This window comes from Orycteropus afer, unplaced genomic scaffold (genome assembly GCF_000298275.1).
Source record: "Orycteropus afer afer isolate SDZICR_OR568_19922 unplaced genomic scaffold, OryAfe1.0 scaffold00026, whole genome shotgun sequence".
In the NCBI taxonomy this organism is placed as follows: Eukaryota; Metazoa; Chordata; class Mammalia; order Tubulidentata; family Orycteropodidae; genus Orycteropus; species Orycteropus afer.
The window spans coordinates 7,171,107-7,193,769 of NW_006921613.1; the positions used below are offsets into that span (position 1 = coordinate 7,171,107).

The window sequence follows — 22,663 nt, forward strand, 5'->3', positions numbered from 1 at the left end:
ATGAACCAGGCTTCTTTTTTTTTTTTTTTTTAGGATTTGGGTGAAGATTTACAGAGTAAATTCACTTTTCATACAGCAGTTCACATATACTTTGTCTCGTGTCATTGACCAAAATTTACAATGCAGCAGCTCCCCTCCCACTTCCTCCCCACAGTTACCTCCTCCCAGTGTCCATCCCTTCATACTCTTCTGCACCCTGAGCTATCTCCCTGTGCATAAGCAGCCCTACCTTCTCCCATGATTTGAACCAGTCTTCTTAACTCCATTAAACTTTAGACATAAATGCAATCTAAAATGACCATGCAAGCTGAAACCAGACAAAGGAATCTTAATAATCAGTGCAAAAAATTACAATTGTTCTGTGTCCTTTAGAATTTTTTTTGGTCAAAATATTAACTCTCTTACTGTAGATTTTAAGTATATAGGGAAATGAAAAAAAACCCTCATATGTTTAGTACACTGTAGTTTAAAACACTAGAAATATTACAAATTTTTAAATGATTTCTTTCTTTGTAAAAAAACCTTATCAAGAGTAGTTGGAACAGTTCTTGCCTTCTCTTTGTATAACTTACAATACTAAACAAACATCTTTTCTACACTTTGGCAAATTGTCACTCTCCTTCCTGAGTTTGGATCAGTGTCCAACATATTATCCTTTGTGCCTTCAATGTAGTGAAATATCTCCTAGAATTCTCTCAATGTGACATTTCTTTGCCAGCATCACTTGCTCTGGGACCTCTTCATTCTTTCCTCATTTATATTTTTAACATTGGTTTCAGGTTCCATCAACATAAATAGAATCTCGAGGGTCCCAACTGTTGGAAAGTCACCAAGTGCTTGCACAGAATGCTGTAAAATTCCACTCTGGAAATTAGGAACATAAAAAAACTCAACCTATTCAATGTAGCTAGTAAGTGTTAAGTGGTGGGATGAATCAATAAAATAATAAAGCAATTGAATGAATTAAACTGTATTGTGAAATGTCTGTAGTTGTCAGAAATCAGCCTGTGATTGGATGTTTAAGGTGTCACATCGAGAAATATAATCATGTACTCTTTAAGAATCTTATGAAAGTTATGGCCCCCCCCCCCTCTCTACAAGAAGGCACAGAAGCAGATACAACATTTTGTATAGCATTTCTGGGAGTTTACAAAGCCCTGGTTAAGAATCTAGAATTTTATTACTAGATAAAACCTGGCCAATGTCTTGTTTCAGAGCCATTATAAGTCTTCAAAACTTAGGGCACGTTCTAAGGTAAGGAAAACCTTGCTTTGGGCATATTCTCTGCCAACAAAAAGTTACACTTAGTAGTGATTCTTTCCCCAGTGGTTCAGTGATAGAATTCTCACTTTCTATGTGAGATATCCAGGTTCAATTCCTGGCCAATGGACCTTATGCACAGACACCACCCATCAGTCAGGTTTCAGTGGAAGCTTCCAGAGTAATATGGGCAGCATTTCACTGTGTTGTGTGCATGGGGTCACCATGAGTCAGGAGCCAACTCAACTTTTCAATATGCAACTCCGTTCAACATAAGCCTTTTCAATTGCAAATCACCATCTCTAAAACTTTTTATGAGAGTATAGGCATTACAAGGAGCTCTGGTGGCTCAGTGATGAAAACATTCAGCTGCTAACCAAAAGGTCAGAGGTTCAAACCTGGCAGCCACTCTGCAGGAGACAGCTGAGGCAGTCTGCTTCCATAAAGATTTGCAGCCTTGGAAACCCTATGAGGCAGTTCTACTCTGTCCCATGGTGTTGCTATGAGTCAGAATTGACTGGTTGGTAATGTTTTTTTTAAAATAGATATTACAAAGCCTGACTGAAAAGGCAAACTAGCCAATTATACTGTTGAATAACACAGAAGTATTAGCAGATCATCCTGAAAATTGATTACCCTGCACACGAGATCAGCCACTATTGGCACTGAAGCTGCTGAGTAGGACCTGAGCATGTTGCTGGTGGCTTCCTACTCTTCCTGTCTTTTATTTCTTCCGCCTCCACTTTTCCCTTTTATCTCATCTCCTTTTATTCTTTTTCCCATTCTTCTTTTCCCACTACCTCTGCTTAATCTAGGCTGTGGAGCAAGAGAATTTTAGATCCTCATTAAGGCCAATACAGAAAGACTGTCCTGAGTGGGTCACACTGAATTCAACCTTATTGGAGGCTCTGAGAACACCCCACCAATATCTAAGAAATGTGTTCTTGGATAGCTTACCATTCGGGAGAAGCCATGTTGAGCAACGTAAAAAGTTTGGGGATTTTTTCCCCCCCCCAATTGATTGCTTTTAAGGGAAGAAGTTAGCCTAAATAAAACCTGCTGGTGAAGTGGCAAAATGATTCTTCCATTGGAATGAGCTTCATTTTCTTTTATTTTGGTAAGAAACTTGGCTCTTGATTGGAAATGTACGTCACTCTAACTACTCAAGGGCAATGTGATAAAAGTCCTATCAGACCAAGTGTCTAAATGAACCTGAAAGTCTACCAAGGTCACAAATGATGTACCTCAAGCCAAAAGATCTCCCCTGGGCTTGTTTGTTTTGACTTGTAACCACAAATTTATCTTGTCTGAGTGTCCAATCACATTATAAAACAAAGCGTACAGTCCAACAGTGTAGCATCCTCCAGAGCAACAGGAGTCATAGATGCAACTTTCAGGGGGCTTCTGATTTTTTTGTCCCTTTGATTTCCACAGGACTTTAAATTGCTTTCCCTGAGGTCAAAGAAGGAGAGATGATTTTGGAAATGCTCAACACAATGCATTATAACATCACCAGCATGGTGCCTGAAGTCATGCCTGTTGCCACCATGCCAATCCTGCTACTCACTGGCTTTCTTCTCCTGGTTTGGAATTATGAGGGCACATCCTCAATCCCAGGTAAATAAGTCACTTATTTCTGTCTCTAAGATTGTTTCCTTGGGCTTTTGGTCAGAGTGAGTAAAGAAAATTTTGTATAAAGATAAAGAGTCAGCCTCGGGATATCTGTGAAGACCAAGCCATGTTAGCTAACTAAGATACAGGTAAAAATAACTTTAATACTAACTATCTGCATGTTTTTAATGAAAATGCTGTGGTAAAGTTGACTTGGCATGAGTATCCTCTAAGACAAGCTTGAGATGGGGTAGAGCAAGGTAAACTTTAATTCCAGATTCTCTTCTTTTGCTTTCTTTTTATTGATTCCCAGTGTTCTCTGAGGGTGGAAATGTCTCTGGAATGCCTTCTACAGTGGCCTTCTCCTCCCTCCTACCTTGTGTCATCTTTGCCCTCTCCCTTCCTTGTATATATGCTTTTTCTTTATCCCACTCTTCATTTTCTTTTATTCCTTGGAGGTTTAGTGACAGCAGTGCTACCATAAGTGTTGGATGGGACTGGGCAGCAGGAGAAAATGATCATCACTACTGTTCCCTTTGAAGAGCAAACTGTGATAGAATCTCCAGCAAAGTGTGTAGGTCAATCAAAAGTACAGCATAATGTAATAATCCAGAAAGTTAAATAGAGAACCCTACCAAGTCCACCATAAAGCTGGGACCATCAAATAATCACTTCTGACTGTTCCTTTAGTTTTTTGTGAAAATTCCTCATGGCAAGGTATCTGTCCCAAATCCTGTAAAATACCCGCTATGGATTTATTTGAAGAGCATATTTACTGCACAATTTTAAGTGTGATTGTCTTTGTCACAGTGTGCTGGGAGTGTGAGGGATTGGTACAAAATGCCCTGTGTGGATTCTTTTACAAAATTTCCCCAATAATTGCCTGTATTTGTATCTGATTCAACCTGCTATTTTAGGTTACATTAATACCCAATTTCATGTAGAACATTGAGTTAATTTTGTTCTCAATTATACCCTCTCCTTCGCCCCCAGAGGTAAATACTTTCCTGGATTTTGTGCCAAGCACTTTCCTGCTTTTTTAGAGTTTGCATCTCCAAACTGTATAGTTTAATTTCAGATCTTATGTTATCTCTCATACTGCTTTTGCTCAATATTATGTTCGTAAGATTTGTCTATGTTGTGGCATGCTGTTGAAGTTTATTTATTTTCATTGCCATGCTGTAGTCAATTATGTGAACATCGCCTGGCTTATTCACCAGGTCTACTGCTTATGGGTATTTGGGTTGCCTTCAGTTTGAGCCTACTGTGAACAGTGCTGCTATGAACATTCATGTGCATGTCCCTTGGCCACCATGTGCATGGGTTTCTTTAGGGCATAAACTAGGAATGAGGTGCAACAGTTTCTTGATTATGACTGCTGGTGTGAGGTCTCAGCTATTGGCTTCAAGGAGGGGTCTTTGCACAAAAATACAGTATTCATTGCTTCTCTTGGGGTGTGAAAGAGGCCCCCACAATCCCTACATACCTAGATAAGCATTCCCCTAGATATGCAGAGCTCAGTTTAGGGTGGATACAACCAGAATATTTCCCTAGTAGTCTACCCTTCCTAGAGCAGTCTTCTCCCCAGACAGTGTATAAGATACACACATAAATGAGAAGATCACATTGTGTTATAATCATTTGCTTTGGCAAAAAAAAAAAATCACTTACTCTCCTTCTCTCCTGCCCCAAGACTCTAATGGGGACCAAGTTATATTTATCCTACCATCTCCAGTTCTTAATTAAGGGTTAGTGTCTATTCCTAGTAGGTCTCAGTTAGTGTGTTTGGTGAATTAAATTGACATGCAATTGTTCACTAAGATCCAAAACTCTTATTCTCTTCTGGCTAAAACCTTCATGTTATTAAACTAGGCAAAGAATTTATAGCAATCTCCTGTTTTCAGTAACTACAACTCTCTACTGCCATATTTTAAATTTAATAGTGATTCTCAAATATTCAGACTTTCTACATGAAACCAAAATTTTAGATAAAAGATGAAAAGTGCAGCCTTTTATTTCTATGTCTGTGTTTCTCATTGGAAAAAAAACAAACCTCACTGCCACCCAGTTGATTCTGACTCATAGTGACACCTTTTGGGTTTCCAAGGCAGTAAATCTTTATGGCAGTAGATTGCCCAGTCTTCCTTCCACTGTTTCTCATAGAGCTGGTATATTAAGTAAACAAATGTTTGTTGAGCAAGTCTATTTCCAAATAGCCATCAATTTAAAAAATGCATTCCAGAAGCATTTATATGTGCACCTACAATGTGCCCAGCTATAAATATCCAGCAAAGTATTTTGTTATTACAAGTATTTTAGTTGATTAGAAGTTGGCAAATCTGATGATATTTTCAATCTTTTTAAGAACTTAATGAAATTATTTTAATATAAAGTTAGTCATCTGCTTTGAAATTTAGTATTATCAGAACAGTCACTAGATTGATAGCCCTTTGATGATATTTTGCTTATTTAGATATTAACAAAAACTGTCTCTTTAAAAGAAAAAAAAATAATAATCTCACAGTCTCAATCACATTAACTCAGTTATTGCAAAGTCAAAAACCAAACATCATTTGCTGAATTTGGGACTAAAAATTCAATTTAGATGATTCAGGCAAAAGTTTAGATTATCTAGGTTATAACACAACTCTTACCCATGGAGTAAGAGTGCTAGTTCATACAGTTGAGCGTGTTTTAGCATTGAAAGAATGGAATCAGAGGAAAAAGATTTAGAGCAGCTCCTTCACAATAAAATACCTAAAATCATTCAAAAAGTTTTTAATCTAACTTTTCACCACCACTGGTAAAGTCAAGGCACCAGATGTGGTCTCTGCTGTCAAAGTAGCATTGTGCACATTCCCCAGTGGCTCCCTGGATTCTTGTTCTTTACAACTCTGCCATCATCTACTTAAGCAAGGACCTGAGTGCTTGGCCAGCTGCTCCTGGGTATACATAGATCACTGGACTCAAACTCTGGTTTGACCAGACTTATTGCTAATTCCTCACTTCTTAGCTATATTTTTCCTAATGAGATTCAGCTTTTCTTAAACTGAGTTCCTTTGGAGGGAGAAGAAAAAAAAATAAGAATGTTCTTTGTTTAAATGTTACCTTTGCAGATCTTGTTTCTTTCCGTTGAAAAGAGCACACCAATATGATCATCCGTTCTGTCAAAACCAAAAGTTTTCAGGCAAAACCAAGCAGCCAAGAAGATCTATTAGCTTGTCACTTACACTGGCTTCCCCGTTTGTCACCAGACGGATGCCTGATTTGTACCTGAAACTCACTAGCATGAGTTAGCGTGGCCCAAAATTAGCAGACACATACCCCAGTTCACTCGGGCTGAGATGACTTGAGGCCAAATTGAACTGGTGTGCTGTGGGAACTAAGCTATTTTTTATTCATTGAAGGGTGAAAAGCCTCATGACAAGTTTCCTTTATTTTGTTTAATATTTTTAAGGGATTCACAACTACACATCAGAAGAGGTAAAAAGACCACAGATATATAAAAGAACAAGGACAATAGCAATAAAAGGCAGTTTCTGTTTTTGATGTTGCTAAAATACTGACTGTATTGTGATTGTTTTCCTAGGTCCTGGCTATTGTATGGGAATTGGCCCCCTCATTTCACATTGCAGATTCCTGTGGATGGGGATTGGCAGTGCCTGCAACTACTACAACAAGATGTATGGGGAATTCATGAGAGTTTGGATATGTGGAGAGGAGACACTCATCATTAGCAAGTGAGTCTATTCATAGTCTGAAATATACAATTTAAATTTGAGGTTGGGCTTCTATTAAAAAATGACAGCTTCTTTCGATATCCTGATGTAGCTTCTGAAGCTGTGTTTTAACCACTGAAATGAAACTGAGCAATTCCCAGGTAAAAATCTGATGCTGCAGACAAAAAGAATAAATTCAGCTTTGCTTGAAGCCAGAGGCACAACAGGTAAAGAACTCTGGAAAGCTGAGAAACTGTGCAAAGTGTCTCTGGGCAATGAAGGTAGAGACTTAGAGTCCAGAGGATTTGTACTTGAGGGAGAGGCATCATCTTTTCTGGTTTCCTAAGTTTGGGGTCTTATGTCTGCAAATAAGCACTTAAAAAAAGAAAAAAAACTGAGGCAAAGAAATCTGACTGTACCAAACTGCTAATGTGTTTCTAATGCCAGGCTGCTGAGAATCTCTAGGCAGACAGTAGAAAATAAGCCACTGTATTTGCTGGGGTCTTAAATAAATCAGGTACAAAATTGCCTGTCCAAAAAAAAATTATTTTCCCTCTCTCTGCACTGTAAGGAGTTCTGGTGGTGACACTGTGGTTAAAGCACTGGGCTGCTAACCAAAAGATTAGCAGTTCAAACCCACCAGCCGCTCCACAGGAAGATGAAGCAGTCTGCCTCCTTGAAGATTTATAGCCTTGGAGACTCTATGGGAGCAGTTCTACTCTGTCTACAGGGTCGCTATGAGTCAGAGTCAACACAATGGCAATGAGTTTGGTTTTCAGTTTGCATTGTTTGTATTTCCTAGATAATGTAGCATATTGGAGTCACTCTGTTCACTGCCATCGAGTTGAATCCAACTCACAGCAACCCCTCTAAGGCTAATCTAATTTGCGTCATTTGATTGTGAAGAGCCAGTTTTGCAAAAAACTAGTTTTCTTATTTATTGATTCTAAAACATGGAGAATTTCAAAGAGAGCGTATGTCACTAGACTTTCAGCTATCTTTCCTATACATTTAGCAAAGCTATCTGCCAACATTTTCTCATTAAGGAATTTTTATATTTATTAATCCTGACAGGGCTTTATCTACAAACTAAGACTGACCATGGTGGTTTATTGATTTATTAGAATTATTTATTCAGATGCACAGTTATTTCTGGAAACTGCATTAGTCTTTTCAGACCAACATTGCACACATTGTTGTTATTGTTGTTATGTGCCATCGAGTTGGACCCAACTCATAGCAACCCCTCCTTGAGTTTCCAAGGCAGTATCAATACTGAAGTAGATTGTCCAACCTTCCTTCCAAGGAGTGGCTGGTGGGTTTAAACCGCCAGCCTTCTGGTTAGCAGTCAAGTGCCTTAGCACATATCTTGTCATAAATTAGTGATATCCTTAGAGCTCAACTCTTTGAACCAAATATCTAAAAAAAAAGGGAACAAGGGAGAAAATTTGTCACACAGCTTTCTCCCACTATTCAAAAGTACAGCTTTACTATGAAAGTCTTTGTAAGCTGAAATGGCATAAAGTGAAGACCGAATCAATGACCATCAGTCTGTTTTAACTCATAGGGACCCTACAGGACAGAGTAAAACTGACCCATAGGGTTTCCAAGGCTGTAAATCTTTAGGAAGCTGACTGCCTCATCTTTCTCCATCTTTCTCCTGTGGAGTGGCTAGTGGATTCAAACTGCCAACATTTCGACTAGCAGCCGAATGCTTTAACCACCACCGGAGTTCCTTAAAGCAAAGAAATAATTACCATTAATTTATATGGGAAAAAATTTTGAGCGTTCCCAGACACCCAGAAAATAACTTACCAAATCATACCAAATAACACGTAAAACCTAAAATAACACTAACTACTCTGTCCTATAGGGTCACTATGAGTCGGAATCAATTAGATGACAGTGGGGCTTTTTACTTTTTGGGTTTTGTGGAGAGTGTTCAGAGACACAGTTCAAAGCTTTGGTGGTCTGATGCTGAGATGCTGAGTGTACTTCCCAGGGAAGGAGCTTGGTGATGCCACTCGCGATGCTCGGGGACCATGCTGCCTTTTTACTGGCGTGCAGCAAAACAAAGCAGAACGCTAGTTTTCACTTTTGCCAACCAAAAACCCTCTTCAGATTTCTTTTGGTTAGTGAAAACAAGTAAAAGGAAAGTGGCGTAAAGCAAACTTTTGAAAAGTAGGGGATACCTGTGCCTCCAAATATTTCAAACTACTCAGAAATTTTTTATTTTTATACCTTGATTATTGCCTTTTTTTTTTTTTTTAAGCGGTATTAGACACTTTTAAGAGTATCTACTAAGGCAGACCATGTTTATAAAACTAAGCATGAATATGACTTCAGGTGGAAATGTCATTTCATTAGGTTTCATGGTGCCCAGTGGTTCTCCAAATGTGGGCCCTGAAGCAGCAGTTCAGCATCTCCTGAGAACTTGTTAGAAATGCACACTCACGGGGCCCCACTCTGACGAACTAAACAAGACACTCTGGGGTAGGACTCAGCAGTCTATTTCAATGAGCTCTCCAGGTGGTTCTAAGACACACTCAAGTTTGAGAACCACCTAATTACCATAATTACTCTTTAGTTTTACTGTTTCAGGTCTATTGAGCTCTGGTCAGCCACATTTAAGTTAATTTGATATGATCTTTATGGGTTTTCATTCAAAAAGACAATACAATACTTTAGTGACCTTTGCAAGTGGCTATGGTCTCAAAAAAGTCCTAGAACTGATGGCATTTGGGCTGGGGAGATTGGAACATTCCCTCCTGTTCTTTCATCCCACCACAGCAAATTGCTTTGTAATCTTCCTCAGTTCAGCATCTGCCTTCCTGTCACCTATTACCCTCAGCAAATAGGTGAGCTGACCCTCAGGATATTTATCTAAAAGGACATCTCCCTGCTGCTCAGGGTCTACAGCAGTGATTCGCACAGTGGCTGCATATTAGAGTCACTCTGGGTCACTCTGGGACCTTTTAGGCAGCTCTGGTGGTATAGTGCCTAAGGCATTTGACTGCTAACCAAAAGGGTGGCAGTTCAAACCCACCAGCCACTCCTTAGAAGGAAGACTGGACAATCTACTTTCATAGTAATACTGCCTTGGAAACCCAAAAATGGGTTGCTATGAGTCAAATCAACTTGACAGCAGTGAGTTTGGGTTTTTTGGTTTTGGGGACCTTTTTCTTTCTTTTTTCTAAATATTTTTTATTGAAATATAATTTATGTACAGTGAAATACATAAAACTAAAACTAAAGTGACATGGGTCAATGCTTTTTTTTCAATGTTCCCTCCACTCCCCTTCCATCCCTGGTAACCAACAAAGAAAGTTTTCTTCCATATATAAACCTTTTCTTGACTTTTTAGAATAATGAACAAATATGATATTTATCCTTCTGTGACTGACTTACTTCACTCAGCATAATGTCCTCCAAGTTCATCCATCTTATACAGTGTTTTGCAGATGATTTGGGGACCTTTTAAGAACTTGATCCCCAGGCTACACCCTAGACATTTAACTCAGAATCTCTGGTGATGGGAGCCAGGCAACAGTAGGGTTTAAAACTCCCCAAACCACAGCCATCAAGTTGATTCTGACCCAGAGTGACCCTATAGGACAGAGTTGAACTGTCCCATAGCGTTTCCAAGGCTATAAATCTTTACGGAAGCAGACTACCTCATCTTTCTCCTACAGACAATTTGGTTAGCAGCAGAATGCTTTAACCACTGCACTCCCTGGGGTATCCCATTGTGCAGTGGGCTTGAGAACCTCTGCTCTAGAGAGAAGGGAGGAGGTAAGAGGATTTGGAACAAGAGGGCCTTTCCCTGGGTTTAGGGGAAGGAGCTAAGTAAGAATGAAATGGCTTTGTCTTATTATTTCACTCCTGAGTGAAGGTGGTCCCACACCCATTACCATCAAATTGATTCTGACTCATAGTGTCCCTATAGGACAGAGCAGAAATGCCCCATAGGGTTTCCAAGGCTGTACTCTTTTCAGAAACAGACTGCCTCATCTTTCTGCTGCAGAACAGCTGGTAGGTTCAAACCACTGACCTTTCAGTCATCAGCCACGTGCTTTAACCACTGTGCCACCGGAGATCCTGATAAGGTAGCAGTAGGCATAAAACTAGTGTTGGAGTGAAGAATGGATGGATTTGAGAAAGGACCAGACCAGAGCAGAAATCACTCTTTAGGACATCACCAGATAAATTCCCTGGGACCCAAAGAGGGATTCTCAAGGAATTTAAGACAATTCCTCAAGTAGGATCCCTGTTACACTGAAGGGTAGCTTCTGGTTACTGCGCTGTCTTAATTAGGAAAGTGACCTTTCTAACTCCAACCAAGTCAGGCGCTGATTCAGGCCTGGGCTGTGGGGGCATCTTGTGCAGCATGCCCCCAGCTCACCCAGCTCCTTTCTTGTCCTGTCCTCTCAGGCTTTTCTCTTGTCAGAGTCTCTGTGTTCTCCTTAATTGCCTCAGAGCCGCTCAATTTTGTTGTTAAAAGCTGATCCCTGAGGTAATAGTACATGTTTGTCCCAATCTCCTTTCCTTGCCGACTCTTCAAGTTCCTTCCAGAACTCCCCGTACCTCTTGAAAAGACCCTATTGGACCTCAGAAAGCTTTTTTATTTTTATTTGAATAGGTTGAAAGTTTTTTTTTTTTTTTTCTTTTGAAAAGTTTGAGGTCTGTAATCATTACAGCTGCATAGAGATTATATTTTTCAGGGCCTTCCTAACCAACATGGTCCTGCAATGGTTGAGGCTACAGAGCTTCAGGGGAAGATGTCAGGCATGAGAGCTGCAGGGATGGTGCCAAGCAACTCAGAGATGTGGCTGTCATGAGGATGAGCTGGCCAACCCAGGGAATGAGGCAGGCAGCTTTCAAATGGCCTGAAACTCTGGCTTTGGGGTTTGGTCCATCTGGTCATTCATAGTTAAGAATGCATAATTCTCCCATGTGCATAGCTGTATCTACGCCTGAGTTATACTCTGAACTAATGAGCAGATGTCTGTCTACACATGTTGTATATGAGACTACATGTCATGTGTGTATATATTCCAAAACTCACTGCCATGGAGTTGGATCCAACTCATAGCAACCCCTCCTTGGGTTTCTGAGGCAGTATCACTACGGAAGTAGATTGCCCAACCTTCCTTCCAAGGAGTGGCTGGTGAGTTTGAACCACCAGCCTTCTGCTTAGTAGTCAAATGCCTTAGGCACTATGCCACCAGAGCTCCTATGTATATATTATATACATATATATATATAATTTTATGTCATAAAAACAAGAAAAATAATAGAGTAACATCCATAAAGGGGAATTATCAGTTAAGGAGCTCTGGTAGCATAATGGCTAAGGCACTTGACTGCTAACCAGACGGCTGGCGGTTCAAACCCACAAGCCACTCCTCGGAAGGAAGGTTGGGCAATCCTACTTCCGTAGTGATACTGCCTCGGAAACCCAAGGAGGGGTCGCTATGAGTCAGGGCTGACTTGACGGCACATAACAACAACAACATACTAATTAAGGTCATATTCACATGCCTGTTATTAATTAACATACTATTTAGGGACATGTTTGCACATTTGTTTTAATCCTGTGTTAATTTATAGAGGATTCATTCATTCATTCTTTCAATATATATTTATTGAGACAGTGATACTGCCTCAGAAACCCAAGGAGGGGTCACTATGAATTGGATCCGACTCTACGGCAGTGAGTTTGGTTTGGTATACACTGGACAATCCCAATTTATAATAGTCATATTGGCTCTCCATTTATTCATTAAATAAATATTTACCGAGGATTTATATGTACCACAGACTTTTCTAAGCTCTGAGAATACAGCAATGAACAAATCAGCCAAAAATCCTTTTTCTCATGGCGTAATATATTGTTAATATGCTAACAATAAATAAATAAAATACATAGTACATTAGTAGGGTGATCAACTATCTCAATTTGCTGGGACTTGGGGTTTCTCAGGATGTGGGACTTTCAGTTGGTCATCCTTTTATCAGTTAGATATTTGCTATATAAAAAACTAAAGTAGGGAGGGGAGCTGGGAAGGGCCAGTTGCAGTGCTAGGGGACAGTTTTAAATAGGCGGTTGTTTTGGTTATGTAGTGTCACTCTGATAGGAATATATCACAAATGGGATGACTTTAATAATTAAACAGGAGTTTATTTTCTTACAATTTTGGAGGCTTTAAGTCTGAGTTCAAAGTGCCAGGCTCTAGGGGCTGGGTGAAAACCCCTCAACTTTGGGCTTCAGCTCTGCCTCCTGCTCCTAGCTCACTGAAGCTGGAGGCTTTTCTTCACTTAGACAGCTGCTGGCTGCCGAGGCTGACAAGCCCAAGATCCATGAATAAAAAGGCACTGTCCTGATATTACCAAACCACATGGCAGGCCATTGATTCAAGTCCATTGAAATTTCTAAGATTGGCAGAGCATGGCAGGCTGCTGAACAACGACTCAGCTACATGCAGGGTTCAAGAATACCATAAGGTGGAAACCTTCCTCAAAGTTGCTTCTCACACACTGGAAGCAGCCCACATCCCTAAAGCAGCTACTCAGCTGCTCCAGTAGATTCCATCATGGAGATAATTACCAGTCTCACTATGGGAAATAACTACATCCAGCTGCCCAGCCACTCAACCAGGCCTAGCCAAGTTGACATACAACCTTAACTGCCACAGTGGTAGAGGTAGACCTCATTGAGAAGGTGATATTTGAATAAAGATCTGAAGGAAGTGAGAGAGTAAGCTGTGCAGAGATCTAAGGAAAAGCATTCCAAACAGAAGGAGCAGCAAGTATAAAGACCCCTGGGATGGAAGCCTCTCTGAAATGTGATGGATGCCAGTGTGGCTGAATAGTGGAGATGAGGTCAGAGAGGCAATAGGGAACCCATTCATGTTGGACATTGCAGACCATTGTCACAATCTGGCTTTTACTCTGCATGAGATAGGAAGCCACTGAAGAGTTCTGAGCAGAAGAGTGACATATCTGATTCACTTATGTGTCAGCAGCATCATTCTGGCTGATACCTTGATAACAGGTTTTATGTCAGGGGACAAGAGATAGAGGCAGAAGAGCCATTAGAAAGTTCCTTCAATAGCCCAGGTGACAGGTAAGAGTAGTAGAAGTGATAAGATAATGAGGTAGAATTCTGGGTGTATTTCAAATACAAAGCCAAGAAGACTTACTGACAGATTGGATGTTGGATGAGAAGAGTCAAGTTGGTGCCATAATTTTTTCCTTGAACACCTGGAAGAATGAGGATATCATTACTTGAGATAGGTGGAGCAGGTTTAAGTGGGAAGAAACCAAGATTCCACTTGACACTTGTTAGACTTGACATGTATACTAGGCATCTGAGTGGAATGTTGAATAAGGAAGATTAAGCCTTGAGACCTTCCAGTGTAAAGTGATCAGAAACTAGTAAAGACAACTGAGAAGGAACAGCCAGACAGAGAAAGGAAAACAAGAGAAGTATTTAGAAAGCCAAACAGAGAACATATGTCGAGGGAGGGAATCGTCAGCCATATCCAATACTGCTGACCAAGTCAAGTGAATAAGCATTGTATTTAGCAACAAGGAGGTCATGGGTGACCTTGACTAGAGCCATTTCAGTGGAGTAGTTGAGGGCAAAAGCCTGACCAGAGTACAGAATGAGAGTCAGAGGCAACCAGTGTATACAACTCTTCCAAGGAGTTTGCTATAAAGGTAGCAGAGAAATGGTACAGTGGCTGCAGACAGTGGCAATTAAATGAGCTTGTTTATGAAGATAAGAGAAATAACAGCACGTTTGTAATGATGGGAATGGCCAACTAGAGAGGAAGACTGTTGATAGAGGAGAAAGAAGGAGAGTATGTGGAGGTGACATGTGAGAGTTTACCACATAGTAACAGGAGTGAAGTTTGGCTATATGGGCACAGATCCTGGTGGTTGGACTTTTCAGAGGTTCTCTTCTAGTTATTTCTATTTTCTCAGAATAGTAAGAAATAAAATTTTTACCTGAGACTGAGGAAGGAAGAAGTAAAAAAACATTCAAGTAGAAAGGAGTCTGGGTGTAACAGTCATCTAGAAGAGTGAAAGAGTGAATGGGGCAGGGAAATACAGTAGAATTGCCAACAGCAGTAAGATCCCACTTGACTTGAAACTAAGACCAGTCAACTTCAGTGTGTGTGCATGCATGTGTGAGCACAGGTGTGTTCATGTGTGGCTTTTCTCCCCAATCCCATTTAGCTACCAGATACAAGCACAGAGTAAGCTTGGATTGAACCAGGATTGAGGTTTTCGAGCATCCGTGAAAGGAAATGTTTTAATGATTAACAATAAAATCTTTCCAACTTTCTATTAAGGAAACTTTCAGAAAAGTTGAAAGAAAAATTCTCTCACTCTTTTTCCCATGAGATTGGACTTTTGAAGAGACTGGATCAGTAGCCTTATAAACCTGAACTACTGCCATCGAGTTGATTCCGACGCACAGTGACCTATAGGACAGAGTAGAACTACCCCCTAAGGTTTCCAAGGCTGTAAACCTTTATTAGAAGCAGACTGCCTCAGCTTTCTCTCAAGCAGGTTTCAGCCAGTGGGCTCTAACTGCCAACTTTTGCTTAGCAGCTGAATCCTTTAACCACTAGGCCACAAGGTTTTCTTAGTTGTCCTGTAAACAAATGAAACTAAACTCACTGCCATTGAGTCGATTCTGACTCATAGCCAACCCCACTGGGTTTCCAAGGTGGTAAATCTTAAAGAAGCAAATTGGGAGTGGCTGCACTTCTCTCACTGTTTCATTTTGGTGCATTTAACGTATTTCTCTATTCCCCGTATTTCTTGTAAACTGAAAATTAGGTCTAAAAGCTAGCTTAGATCAGGTTATTTTTGTAATAGCACTTCACTAGTGGTTCTAGGCACTTCATATCGCATCACGCCAGGAGACAAGCACCAGGCTGTCTCACTTAGTTAGAGAGGTTACAATCAGATCTCTCAATTATGAAGTTATTTTTTTCTCTTGCAGTGATCCTAGAATTTAAGCTGAAAGTAGGGACCTTAGAGAGACAAAGGATCGTGAAAAGGTGGTAGAATTGATGGCGCATAAGACTCAGGCATAGAACAGGTCTGCACAAGGCAAGTGTTTTTAAATGTTTGGTACCATTATTCCATTAATTACCTCCTCTATATTTCTAGCACACATCACTCTTGTACCTGGCCACAGGTGTGTGACTTGTTTAAACTCACTACTGTGGGTTCCTTTCTCTGTGCCATCTACGAGTTTGCTTCTTGGCTACTTCCTATTCTTAATGGAATATATGCTTGGCATCTTTGGAGATGTTTTTTACTTTTGTCATGTTTAAGGAAGAATAAGGACCCTAGTCACCAAACAACTTGTACTGTCACTGTTACTTCTGAGCTTGGGGACACATTTGGTCTCTCCCCAGTGGTGAGAAAGCTTCAGACTCCCAGTCAGTACAACATTTCCCTCAACCAGTGTTACTGGCTTGTCCACACAGCAGGAGTGAGGTCTCCACTGTGATCATGAGTGCCAGGAGGAGTTCTGGGCTGGGGTCTCCACCAACCTTCTCTTCTTCACTTTTCCAATTTATTCTGGTGAGATAAATCCAACTGCATTTTGATTAATCCCCTTGTTTTAAGTTGGTCTTCTGCGGCCAGTCACATTTTGCTTACTATGTGTCTCACTTCTGCTTTGTCTGCTTTGTCTCCTGCCTGTCTGAGCTGCTGATTCAAAATAAGTGAAATGTTGGTGCCCTCTAATGGACATTGATTTTAAAAGCTCTTTATTGACAAATGAACATTTATTGTTGCTGTCAGTTCTGACTCAAGACAACCCCGAAGTGTGTAGAGTAGAACTAACTGCTCCATAGGGTTTTCAATGTTGTGACCTTTCAGAAGTAGATATCCAAGCCTGTCTTCAGAGAAACCTCTGGGGTGTGTGTGGGGGTGAGGAGGGTTTGAGCCACCAGCATTTCTGCTGGATGTTCAGTGCTTCACCATTTGCATGCTCCAAGGGCTCCATGTTGTTGTTGTTGTTCTTGTTATGTGCCATTGAGTCAGACCCGACTCATAGGGATGACCCCTCCTTGGGTTTCCGAGGCAGTAGCACTACGGAAGTAGATTGCCCAACCTTCCTTCCGAGGAGTGGCTGGTGGGTTTGAACCGCCAGTCTTCTGGTTTGCAGTCAAATGCCTTAGGCACTATGCTACCAGAGCTCCCATGGTTGGGTTTATTTTGTTGGAGTTTCTGTTTGCTTTTTTAATTAGTTAGCAATTCCTCAAAAGAAATGGATGGGTCAATATGGTTAATACAGTAGACAAAAGCTGCAGAGGTCAAAGCAAAAAAATAAATTGTGTTATAGCTGTCCTCTCAGTGCTTAAACTTTTTAGATAATGTGTTGTGAACAAAGATAATATAAATTATACTTCCTGCTTTTGTTATAGAATGAGGTGGGAAAGGTAAGAAAAGCTAATGTTTTAAAATCTATTAATTAATAAGAATTTCAGTCTTTCCTATAGCATGATTTTTCTCCATAGGACAAAATTAATTCCCTGAAATACAAATTGAAGCATCTGGATTTTTGTTTTTGTTTTTGTTGCTAGGGAGAGGAAAGCTTGTCCAAAACTCGGGGTTATTTGATGAATGTTGTCTGGAATCCAATCAAGAAAATATTTGATTTAATAGATAGTGCTTTGATTTGAAAATAAGAATTTTTTTCCTGAAATAAATATTATGTAAATAATTGATTTATAAAATAATAATAATTCTGTTTTCATTTATTGGCACTGCCATTATTTCAGAGGCTTGCTTTTAAAGTTTAAATAGGATTATGGGTTACATCATGAATGTGAGGCCTTGGCTAATCCTTAGCCCATAGCCTAATGCATTCAGCCAGAGCAAAGCTTTTTGGTCCAGTGTCTTCTATGGGAATCTATTTTACAAGGCATGGACCGAACAACTTCACTAAGGGAAGCCATCCTTTTAGGAGCCAAGTGTCCACTTTGAGAGGAAGAAACAAGTGTTACAGCAGCCACTCCAGCCTCATGTGAGAAATAACGTAATATAGGAGCCACTCCCCGTATTGAAGGTTATGTATTCTGGAAGGGCAAAAAAAAAAAAAAAACCTGGTAGGGAAACTTGCAGTTGAAAATAAGATTTCAGTGAAGAAGAGAGGAGGGAGAACCAAAGTTGCAGTGAACATATAAAAACTTGCATAAAAATTAGGTTGATCAAAATAAAAATCTAACAGCAACATCTGAAATAAAGATAACACCAATGACATTTTATTCATCTTGAAGTTCAGTCACTCTAAGCCTATAATATTGGCATTGATAAAAGCAATGACACGAAAACACCCACATGCCCTATTTGTTATCCTCTCCAAGTTCTGGTGAAAAGCACCATCCTCATCTGCCTGGAACAATCTCCTTCTCATTCATCATTCTGAAGGATAGCAGCTTAGTTTATGAACTCTGGAAATCTCTGTAGTAAGGAGCCCTGGTGGCACAACGATTAGGCACTTGACTGGTAACCTAAAGGTTGGTAGTTTGAATCCACCCAGTGGCTCTGCAGGAAAAAGACCTGGCAATCTGCTCCTATAGGGCATGCTATTCATAGCATGGGGTGACTATAAAGCAGAATTGACTCGAAGGCATCTAACAACAGCAACAATCTTCATGGCAACAGCCATAGTTTAGCCCTCATCTAGGTAAACTATTTTAATCTATTTTCCAGCCTCAGGCCCTTTCCTCTTTCCACAAGAAATGCAATCACACTTCGATTTCTTCATTTTTTTTTCTCTTGGAAGATGAACAAGGAATTTATAACACACCTCATAATTCTTCATTTCATAAGTTCCCAACAGACAGTCTTTTCTCCCAAAGTCCCTCTTTCGCTAAACTATGCACCAGGAACTCTTTCCTCCCCAAATCCTTTCCACACTAAGCACTCATCTCAGCTCTTTCCCTTACACCCTCCCCTAGTGCCACTTGCCCCCACCATCCAGTGCACCACTTATCATGAAGAGAAATGTTTTCTTCGTTCAGGGCCTGTTGTTGTTGTTGTTGTTATGTGCCATCAAGTCGCACCCGACTCATAGCGACCCCTCCTTGGGTTTCCAAAGCAGTATCACTACAGATGCAGATTGCCCCATCTTCCTTCCAAGGAGTGACCAGTGGGTTTGAACCGCCAGCCTTCTGGTTAGCAGTCAAGTGCCTTAGGCACATTCAGGGCCTAGAGACTAACAAAACATCCTCTCGACGAAGTGAGTCTTTCTATGCACAGAGGAATCCTGTACAACTGCCCTGAGAAGATAATATTTGAGTGGTGTGACTAGGGTTGGTGTCACCCAGTGTAGTAACTCATGGTGTCAACCCCCCCCCCACGAACCCCATGACCATACAGAATCCTTAGTAATGTTTATTATCAATATTAATCATAGAATAATCTATAATAAATACAACTTTTTAGATTGCTTAAATGTATGATTTCTTAGATTATATGAATACTAGCAACAAAATTGCTTTGTAAATCTTTCTACATTGAACTACATTATTAGTTACAACATTATTAGTAATTCAGCAAAAGCCTTTTTTAATTTTTCTCCTTCTTTTCCTTTAATAACTACTTCATTCTCAAAAAAGTTATTGATATAGGTTCACAAATACTCATTACCACAATATTGTAGCTAGAACACCAGAACATTTGATAAAATCAGCAACTATAAAACACTGGCAAAAGCAAACACTGGCAGCAAGGAAAACAACCTGTGCTTTTAGCACCCGCCTGTGAAACCATGTGACTCATAGCATCATTCTACTTGGGTAATAATGACAGCTCTGACCGGAGCACATTAGAAGATTCACAAAATAACAGCATAGAGTTTTAGCCTTGTAGGTATATTGATACATGTAAGCTGGGTTTACGAAAAACATTTTTGTTATAACTAACTGCAGGGACATTTTTATAAACGATAATAAATTTCTGCTGAAACACTGCACAAAACATTTATCAGCAGGCATTTTGGTGTCATCCCCTCTAACAGTGTCACGCAGTGCTGTCTGCATACTCCCTCACCTAGTGATACCAGTGGTGCAGGCCCCACTGACTTCTTCAGCTATAACTTTATAATTCTTGATGCTTCTTCTCGTTCCAAATTACACTGGAATATAGGCCTAGGAATCAGCTTCTAGAGGAGGGAATGAATGGGGAGTGGAGAAACAGAAGGAACTGCCCTTTCCTTCCTTGTTCCTCTGGGGGCTTCTCCTGAGCAATCAAAGCAATTAGAAGCCAGGCACAGGAGGAAAACATGGAGGAGGAACTGGGAAGTTCAAGGGAGCCTGAGTTATTGGCAAGATCCCAATGCTGCCCCAGCAAGGGCTATCTAATGTCTCACTGATTCCCAGATCAGAGAGAACCCCGTGACCCTGGAGACTTGATGACTCATGCATGGAATGAAGAGACCCAAGACAGATGTTACCAACACAGCTAGGCCAGCTGAGCCAGCTAACCCCAGGATCAGAAAAGTGCCCAAGAAGACACATCCTTCAAACACAGAATGATATCCCAGTAGAGGGCCAGGCCTAATCTGATACTGGGGATGGGTATGCTAGACAGAATGACTGATTCCAAATGCAGGAATGAAGACTTGAGCAAGTCTAGCAATGCCTGAATGGGGCTGGATGGGCCCCAGGAGGTTGGAGGATCTGATGACTCTGATGATATTGACGGTTCAGTTTCTTAAGAACCTTGGAGCTCTGCACCTTAGTAGTGGCTAGTATTTTGGTGACTTAAAGTTAGAGAGGAGCTCTGGTAGCCTAGTGCCTAAGACATTTGACTGCTAACTAGAAGGCTGATTGTTCAAACCCACCAACCACTCCTCAGGAGGCAGATTGGGCGATCTACTCCCGTAGTGATATTGCCTCAAAAACCCAAGGAGGCGTCGCTATGAGTTGGATCTGACTTGACGGCAGTGAGCTTGGTTTAGTTTTTGGTTTGAAGTTAGAGGAGAAAAGGAAATAAGGAAATCACATGTGTGCACACATGCGTATATGGGTGTGTGTCTGTGTGTATGTGTGTCTGTATATTTATTTTTGGTGATGCTCAATAGTGAGTCAGTAGGTAGAACTATTTCACCTGGAGAAGGTTGTCCTCAGGCTAATGAAAGCACTCATTCAACCTAAATTCTGGAAATCACGCATTTGGATTAATATGCATTTGCTAAGAGAGACACCTAGTAGTCAAAATGCATCACCATGTTTTCTCTTGGCCCTTAAAAATTAATGCCAAGGTTTGCTGTCTTTTCAGGTCCTCAAGTATGTTCCACGTAATGAAGCACAGTCACTACGTCTCCCGATTTGGTAGCAAACTTGGGTTACAGTGCATCGGCATGCATGAAAACGGCATCATCTTTAACAATAATCCAGCCCTCTGGAAAGTGGTTCGACCTTTCTTCATGAAAGGTAAGCAGGTGCCTGGCTACATTCTGCTCTTTTGCCTATGAGTATCTTTTTTAAAAAAAATCATATTTTAAATTCCACTGCTTCACAGTTCTGAATTAATAAGAATAGCCAAAATTCATTAGGCACTTACTTTATTGTGGGCACTCTTCTAAGCACTTGATATTTTAATCTCACAGCAACTTCATGCTGTAAATACTCTTACATTTACATGAAATACCTACATTTTACATATCATAAAACCAAGGTATAAAGAAGTTAACTAATTTACCTAAGTTTCCAACATTAGTGAACAACAGGCCTAAGGATACAAGCCCCAAAACTGCCTATTTAACCACCACAGACTCTGCTCTTCTTGTTGGTGTGCAGAGCAAATTCATAGACATGAAGAAGAGACAGAGCACTATCAGTGTGTCAACCACACGTTTGATTTAAACACGTCCAAACAAGGTGCTTGCTTAATCGTTGCCAGCCCAGATGCTTTAGCAGAAAGAAAATTTGTGAATGAAATTAGAGAATTTTAGAACTGAAACTGTGTAATCTCATCTAGGCTCTAAGTTTTATGGTTGAGGAGATGAAGTCATAGAAAGGTTGTGATTAATATCCAGGCAGCATAGCTTGTAATAGGAGAATAGAGACCCTTTCCCAAGCCTCCTTATCCAGGGATTTCCCCTCTTTACTTCGCAATACTAGAAATGAAGCTGTTGGCTGATGGACACACACAACCAACATTTGACATTAACATCAAGGAAGACAGCCATGACCTGGAAACCTGGTCAGTGATGGAATTGGAAGCTAGGTGGGTGTTAGGTCTGACCTTGTACCTTTGGTGTTCTTCCCTTCAGCCAGCCTCTGCAGTGAAACTAGATGCCTCTTGTGTGGCTGCTAAGACAAAGACAAGCTATGCCTGTCCCAGCAGAGTACTGCCCTCCCCTCTGAGGAACTGCCCATCACCAAGACTCAGGATAATCCTAGTGTATGCACCCCCATTTTACTAGTTATCTATACCTGCTGTGACAAATTAGCACAGACTTAGTGGTTTAAACAACAGATTTATTCTTTCACAGGTCTGTAGATCCAAAGTTTGACATGGATCTCAATAAGCTAAAAATCAAGGTGTCAGCAGGGCTGTGTTCCTTTCTGGACGCTCTAGGGGAGGATCTGTTCCATCGCCTTTTCCACCTTCTAGGAGCTGCTCACATTCCTTGGCTCACAGCTTTCTTCCTCCATCTTCAAAGGCAGCAAAGACAGTCCAAATTCCTTTCACATCACATCTCTGTGACACTGACTGATCTTAGATAGGAAAGGTTCTTTGCTTTTAAGGACTCATGTGAATAGGCTGAACCCACCTAGATAGATAATCCAGGATAATCTCCCCATTTTGAGGTCCTTAATCTTAATTATGTCTGCAAAGTTCCTTTTTCCATGTAAGGTAACATATTCATAGGTTCAGAGGATAGGATCTGGCAACTTGGTTGGGGAGGGATCGTATTATTTTGCCTGTCACTCATGCTGCTATAGATCAATCCCCTTATGCCTTATGCAGAACAGGCAAGGAGCTCTGGTAGCATAGTGCCTGAGGCACTTGACTGCTAACCAGAA

The 22,663-nt window shown here is 40.6% G+C and overlaps 1 protein-coding gene across 1 annotated transcript in view; it reads left to right on the top strand.

Moving 5' to 3' along the window:
* The first annotated feature begins 2,732 nt into the window (after window positions 1–2,732).
* LOC103192233 (aromatase) overlaps window positions 2,733–22,663 on the top strand; it is a 34,940-nt gene continuing 15,009 nt past the window's right edge. The window contains exons 1-3 of the mRNA XM_007935177.2: window positions 2,733–2,877; window positions 6,461–6,611; window positions 20,910–21,064. Coding sequence (XP_007933368.1) covers window positions 2,733–2,877; window positions 6,461–6,611; window positions 20,910–21,064 — 451 coding nt within the window. The remainder of the gene's footprint in view (window positions 2,878–6,460; window positions 6,612–20,909; window positions 21,065–22,663) is intronic.